Source organism: Mus caroli, chromosome 8 (assembly GCF_900094665.2).
Source record: "Mus caroli chromosome 8, CAROLI_EIJ_v1.1, whole genome shotgun sequence".
In the NCBI taxonomy this organism is placed as follows: Eukaryota; Metazoa; Chordata; class Mammalia; order Rodentia; family Muridae; genus Mus; species Mus caroli.
Window position 1 is genome coordinate 46785617 of NC_034577.1, and position 7545 is coordinate 46793161.

General features: G+C 40.4%; 1 protein-coding gene across 1 annotated transcript in view; it reads left to right on the forward strand.

Moving 5' to 3' along the window:
• The window catches only part of Aga (aspartylglucosaminidase), an 11017-nt gene that overhangs the window by 2841 nt on the left and 631 nt on the right, over positions 1 to 7545 (forward strand). The window contains exons 4-8 of the mRNA XM_021170343.1: positions 1300 to 1412; positions 2579 to 2693; positions 3752 to 3827; positions 4968 to 5075; positions 5785 to 5918. Coding sequence (XP_021026002.1) covers positions 1300 to 1412; positions 2579 to 2693; positions 3752 to 3827; positions 4968 to 5075; positions 5785 to 5918 — 546 coding nt within the window. The remainder of the gene's footprint in view (positions 1 to 1299; positions 1413 to 2578; positions 2694 to 3751; positions 3828 to 4967; positions 5076 to 5784; positions 5919 to 7545) is intronic.

Genomic DNA, 7545 nt, shown 5'->3' on the forward strand with positions numbered 1-7545 from the left:
AAGATGAAATTCCTGCTCTTTCAGTTCATAAACAGTAACTGGATAGGTCACTTCTGAATCTTGCTTTGTCTTTAAGACAAGTGCATTGTAAGCAACGTTATCATCTGTCCCTGAGTGATTGCTGCCACCAAAGCAGGGTTTCCATCAGTTCCCATCCTGTGTGGCATTTCTACAGATCCAAGACCCTGTGGGGGGGGGGGGGGGCACTGTTTATATGAGACAGTAGTACCAGAGATTGCAGAGGCAAGTGTCACTTAAGTCCTTTCTAGGTTCCATGACAGAGGGTCCTAATGTAGCCATCTTAATAGGCTTGGCATAGAATTGCAGACTCCCTGAAAAGGATGGCTTTTGATGTTTGAAATCCATTTGTGTGTCAGAGAGCGGTGTGCGCTCCGAAAGGCTGTAGTTGTTCAAAGTCGAAGGGAAAGATACGAAAGTGAAGCAGTAAAGGAAATGTAGACACAACCATTGGCTGGTCTCCAGTGGTTCCGTCATGGGAGAGACAGAGTTATACACAACCCAAAGGTTTGCACTGGATCAGTGATGGGAAAGACACAGATACACAACCCAAAGGTCTCCAGTGGAACAATGATGGGAAAGACACAGAGATATGCAACCCAAAGGTCTCTAGTGGAGCAGTCATGGGAATGACACAGGGAAGCTGAACATCCAAAAACCTCCCCTTTAAAACTGTTTATATCCACAATGCTTTTGCAAGCCTGTGTACCGCCCTCCTCAGATGTCTTTCCATGCCCCATGTGGGTGACAGCTGACCCACAGTGCCTCTAGGACATGGATTCTGCTTAGAAAACAGCACATGCACTAGCAAGATTTTGCTGAAAGGACCCAGATATAGCAGTTTCTTGTGAGACTATGCTGGGGCCTAGCAAACACAGAAGTGGATGCTCACAGTCAGCTATTGGATGGATCACAGGACCCCCAATGGAGGAGCTAGAGAAAGTGCCCATGGAGCTGGGGGGATCTGCAACCCTATAGGTAGAACAACATTATGAACTAACCAGTACCTCCCCCCCACCCCCGAGCTCGGGTCTCTATCTGCATATGTATCAGAAGATGGCCTAGTTGTCCATCAGTGGAAAGAGAGGCCCATTGGCCATGCAAACTTTATATGCTTCAGTACAGGGGAACGCCAGGGCCAAGAAGTGGGAGTGGGTGGGTGGGGGAGCATGTGGGAGACTTTTGGGATAGCATTGGAAATGTAAATGAAATAAATACCTAATAAGATAAAAAGAAAGAAAACAACCCATGGGCTTACACTTTCCTCTTTCTTCTCTCCAGCCACCAAGTTTGCTGAAAGTATGGGGTTTACTAATGAGGACTTGTCTACCAAAACCTCAAGAGATCTTCATTCAGATTGGCTTTCTCGAAATTGCCAGCCAAATTATTGGAGAGTATGTATGCAAATTCAACTATAAAAAGTCAATTTTAAGTGATCCCTTTGGCCCTCTTTTGCCTGTGTTGATTAATGTCCTGGTCACATGTTAGAATCAGTGGTATACGTTGACTCTGGGTATGCCCATTTTTCAGGAATCCCTCTCAGGTTAATAACTCTTGCTTTCTGGCCAAAGTATTCCACAAAGCCAAAGTATTCCACAAAGCCAAAAGTATTCCACAAAGCCAAAGTATTCCACAAAGCCAAAGTATTCCACAAAGCCAAAGTATTCCACAAAGGGGTGCTCAGCTTGTATTAAGTTTTTGTCTTGGCCTGGTGGTGGCAGTGGTGGAACATGCCTTTAATCCCAGCATCTGGGAGGCAGAGGCAGGCAGATCACTTAGTTTCAGGCCAGCCTGGTCTTCAGAGCTAGTTCCAGGACAGCCAGGCCTACATAGAGAAACTTCACCTCATCTCAAAAAATTAAGAAATAAACAAATTCTTATCTTAATACCAATCCATCCAAACAACCTACATCTATTGGTATATTCCTATACTTTTAATATTTAGCAGAGTTCTATACTGCCACCTAGAGTGGCTGCAGCCAGAGGGGTCCAGCTCATGGCTCACAGGCTCCAGGAAGCTGAGATGAGTGGTGCCCAACACAAACGTACAAAATGACTTAGAACCTGACACTCTGCAGCACCCTGTTGTTTGATTTTAACTTGAGTGAGCAATTCGCAGGTATAAAGGTTGCAGCTGACGATGCCATGTCTCTGTGTCTAAGTTGGATACTTTATGAACCAAGATTAAAAGTAAGCTTGCTTTCAAACAGATTTTACTTGAAATCTCACAATTTGTCACCTGGGAACCATATTCTTGACAGGTCAGGCTGGGTCTTCCTTTGAGATGAACATAGAATTTCTAGAAATGTTATNCCCGCCATTGTTCTGAGGCTGTATGTATGTAAAGGCAGCATCCAGCAATGTAGTGTTTGCACATGCTGTTCTGACCCACAACATGGAATTTTGAGAACCATCCATTGTCACATAAGATTAAGCTAACTTTTGAGTTCTGAGTTACTGGTGTCTTTCTGGTTTCTTCTAGTGGTTAGCAGCCATACACAATTATTTGCCCATTTCTAAAACCCCCTTTTTAACCAAACCTCTGGAATCTTGTTTACAGAATGTTATACCAGATCCCTCAAAATACTGTGGACCCTACAAACCGTCTGTTTTCTTAAAGCAGAGTATTCCTCCCCACAAAGAAGAAGTGGATATCCACAGTCATGATACTATTGGTAATTCACATGTTATGCAGTATTATTGATTATTTTACTTAATGACCTTCCACAGCTCTTAGTCATTTTTCCTCATGTGCCAGGAGTTAGTCAGCTTTCATTATTTTAACTCCCAGGTAAATACCACATTGATATGTGTGTCTTGCTCTCACTATATGTACATGCACATATATACATACATAATAAACCTTAAAAATAAATTCATATATGTGGTATATATATATATATATATATATATATTATTTTAGCATCTGAATACAATTTTGTACTTACACAAAACATCAAATATCCAGTGACTATTAAAGTGTTGATTATCAAATCATTAATATTTAATGCTTTGGTTATTTTATGTAATTTGCTATATAAAATAATCTATAATCATTTTTCTAAGCTGTAATGTTGACAGTTTCTCTTAATCAAAATGAATGATTTTATTGGAAATTGCCCTTGAAAACATACTGAAAGTAACTGGTAGATTTGAATATTAAGAATATGAGGAAATAAAGAATGTGAGAGGGTTTTTTTGATTTTTGGATTTTGGGTTTTCGTCCAATAAGACTATGAAATCAGGTCATTAATATTTATAATATTATACCACTGATACAATTTTCAGTCTTCTTACTTTTTCCTGTTCTTTTACATATAATTAATAAGAGAACATACTTTGTTTTCTTAATGGAGTCAGTATGTAAAAGCACACTACCATAGACTAGATGATTTATAAACAACAGAAATTTATTTCTCACCGTTTTAGATGTGGAAAATTCCAAGATGCAGACAGTGGCAGATTCATTGCCTGTTGCAGTCCCATTTTCTGGCTCATTGGTGGTGCATCTAGTTTTCTGGGTTTCTTGTATTAATCCCACTAATTAGGGCATTGCCCCTAGTAACCATCCACCTGCTGCAGTTCCCTCTAAATCCATCACTCTATGGTGATATAACTCTGAGGGGACACAAACCCTCACCCAGTAGCAGTCCTCAACCGAGTCATTGTGTGGATGTATTTAAGGGATATGCTGGGTACTCACATTGTCTTTGTTTTGTTTTCTTATCCCTAGGCATGGTTGTAATCCATAAGACGGGACATACTGCTGCTGGTACATCTACAAATGGTATAAAATTCAAAATACCTGGGTTAGTGTTTCCCCAAGAACAGATTTCTTAGATATGTATCAAATGTAAAACAGTGCATGCCAAGGCTTGTGCAGGGCACCAAGGATAAAATGAAATCCTAACCTCACAGATAAATGTGGAAGAAAACATCGAAGCATCACAGCCGGATACTCCAGAGTTTAGAAATGTTAGGGGTTAATCTGTGTCACCTGTGTAGTTAGTAATGCTGGTAAAATAATAAATTGAGACTGGGACCTGACTGCACAGGATTGAATGGGGACATGCAGCATGCAGCCAGCGATCCTTGTGTATACAAGCAGTCCATATTCCAGGCTGATGGAGTGGTGGCTGGAAGAGAAGCTGGAGTGTGTGTGCGCACGTGCATGTGTGCATACTCATGTGACAGTGATTACAGAATAGCAATACCTTGTGATAGTTGTGGAGATTAAGAGGAACGCAAGCCAGATATGCTTGAGACATTGTAGGTTTCTTTTGTTCTTGCTTTGTTCTTAAGTAGAGGAAAGGAATTAAGTAGGCTTATCAATAGAGGAAACTAGTATAAGTCAGGCACATTGCATAAGAAGCCGTGTAAGGAACTAGAGCTGTTCAGGAACACCAGGGATTGAGAAATGTGGAAGCAGAGAGGAGTCGCTGTAAATCTGTGTGAGCTGTCACAATGACCTGATGACAGTTTTTGCTAAAAATTTTAATGGCTAAGTACAAGTATTTATGGAGTACAGCATGATACTATCATACATAGAAACACATGTGAAGTAGTTAAACCAAGCTATTTAGCTTATGCATTGTCTCATGTGCTTTTTAAAATCTCTCCTCTTGTAGGTTTTCCATCCATATGTATTATTGTTGAATGTAGTTTCATGCAGATCTCTAGAACTCATTTTTCGGGTTTTAAGTAATTTCTTTTTTTCTGTCAGCCACCCTCTCAGAGCAAATCTGTCTGAAAACAAAGTCATAAATTAGCATTGCTCTTTGAAAACCTTAATTGAAAAACAAACAGAAAATGAATTCTGGTGAAGCACTGACTTAAAAGAGTAGCCAGCAGCTGGGCGGGAACAGCCTCCAGTTATGAAACAGTTTACAACATGATTTAGTTTACATCTGGTTTCCTGTCCTAAATTTTTACATTGTCTGTTCACAAAGTCGTGTAGGGGATTCACCAATCCCTGGAGCTGGAGCCTATGCTGACGACACGGCTGGAGCAGCTGCAGCCACTGGAGATGGTGACACACTCCTGCGCTTTCTGCCGAGGTGAGACTTGTTACTTTTGTAAATCCCCAAAGTCCTTGGAAGAGACATGCAATGCCAGGACAGATAGGATTTCTGTAGTGTGTTGTCCGAATTCATGTGCAAGAGAGATTTTCATGAAGCTGGGGGCAGGTATTTTTTGTTTTTAGTTTTGTTTATTTATTTTTGATTTTTGTGGTTGTTGTTTGGTGTGCTTTACTTTTGCCAGTTGGCTTGTGATCCTTCGCTTGTGTCATCTTTACCCTGTGATGTGAAATGTGTCTCACCTGGCCTCACAGAGGAGAATGCTTATGATCTGTTTAAGGAGACAAGGTCACAGTGAGATGACTGCGAAGAGTAGAGTGAGCCACTGTGTGCAGCTAATAACTACATGTGTGTAATTTGAACACATACAGTGATTATAGCTTTTCCTTATGCAAATATAACCACTATTTGTGATTTTTGGCTGTTACTACTAAAGTGACAGTTACTCAGCCAAAGCCAAAAATAATATATCTTCATCTGAAAATAATGGTGGATAACTTGAATAGACAGGGTTTGACTGCCTTGGTAATAAGGCTGGATAGGAATTACTGACTTGTATTCACTCATAGGTATTATGCTCGATGTAAAAATATGGTTGTTTCTGATTTTCTGATGTCAACCTAGCCTAATGTGGAGTTAGTGTTTATTCTGTACTCTAATATTAAGCTGTCTCCTCTGTTTATATTAGCTACCAAGCTGTAGAATATATGAGAGGAGGCGATGACCCAGCCATAGCTTGCCAAAAAGTGATTTTAAGAATTCAGAAATACTATCCAAACTTCTTTGGAGCTGTCATATGTGCCAATGTGACGGGAAGTTATGGTAAGTTAGATGCATTTTTATTTGAGTGAATTTACAAGTGACCTTAAAAGATACACGCTTCTATCCAAGCACGCTCTGCACTATATTCTGTGTAAAAAGTGAGTCTGTAAAAGTTAGGTGGCTTCTGAGTGCATGTCAGGTGATAATCTGTCAGTTCCAGTATAGCATTGAAATATAGACCTAAAGTGCTATTCTGTTTGACTGCTGAGAGTCACCGTCTACTATTCTGCTGCAGTTCTTATCTTTTGCATCTGTCCTAAAAGTTTAGTTTGGGTTGGAGGGCTTGTTGATAGGCAAATTTAATCAAAAGCTTTTACTGGTTAGAGATAGTGGGGATAAATTAATCTCCCTTACTTCTTTCTCATGCATTAAAACATCTCAGTCATGTCAGTCTTCTTGGTGCTCTGAAGAACAGACACTTGCTGGAGAGTAAGCCAGATGGGCCTGCAGAATTGTTCTGGCACCGCTTGTGCCATGTCTTCTGTTTGCTTCCTGATGAGCCAAGCCCAGCCGCAAAGTGTAGAAGGTCAGGCCCTGTGGCTTCCCATCACTGAGTCTTCAGATGGAGAATATGCAGAGCCTACTGATCAATAGAGCTTATTAGGCTAGACTGCTCCCTGCTCTTCTTTGATCTTTTACTTCCCACACTTTTGTATTTGGAGAGCTTGTTTGAAGAAAGCCTAATTCTTTTTTAAGTTCTAAGACATAAAAGTCAAACAAAGTTATGGGGGGGGGGTGCTTTATGTATCAAAGAAGGCACTTTAATGATTCCCTCTTAACAGATAAGCCACAGAAGGCTCAAATTTACATTTAGCAGGGTGGGAAGATACTAATTATCTAACTATATGAATTAAAAGTTGACTACTTCTAATAAAGTCATGACAGGAAGACCTCTCCCCCTGCAGATACGAAGAGAAACTGAACTCAGACAGAAAGCAACTTGACCAATAACGCTTCCCGCTTTTCCTAAGCGTGAAGGGGGGGTGGGAGGAAGCAGTGGTGTGGGAAGGGTTTCTAGGGAAGAGAACATTGGAGTAGCAAGGAAAATACAAAATTTGACCTTTTTTTTTCCTAAGGAAGGGATTGAAAGACCAAAATAATAGCAGTGAGAGCAAGTGCATGGGGGCAGGCATTGACTCTTTGATGTTCAAGGGGATCAATTAGGTCTGGAGAAATGGCTCAGAAGTTAAGAGCACTTGCTCTCTCTTTTTTCCATTAATTGGTTAATTTATTAACACTGCATCCTGATCGAAGCTACCCCTGCCTCCTCTCCTCCCAGCCCCTCCCTCTAACTTCTTCCCCCACCCCCTGCATTTTCTCCCATGGGTATCAACCTGCCTTGGCATATCAAGCCGCAGTAGGACTAAGTGCATCTTCTCCTATTGAGGCTAGACAAGACAGCCCAGTTAGGGAAAGGGATTCAAAGGCAGGCAGCAGTGTTCTAGACAGCCCCTACTCCTGCTGTTATGGATCCCATATGAAGAACAAATAACACATTTTTTTATATATGTATATATATATATATATATATATATATATATTGTACTTAATTTACACAAGAACTTAGAATAAATGAAGACAAAATATACACAATGTAAATTAAGTACAAAATATATATATATATATA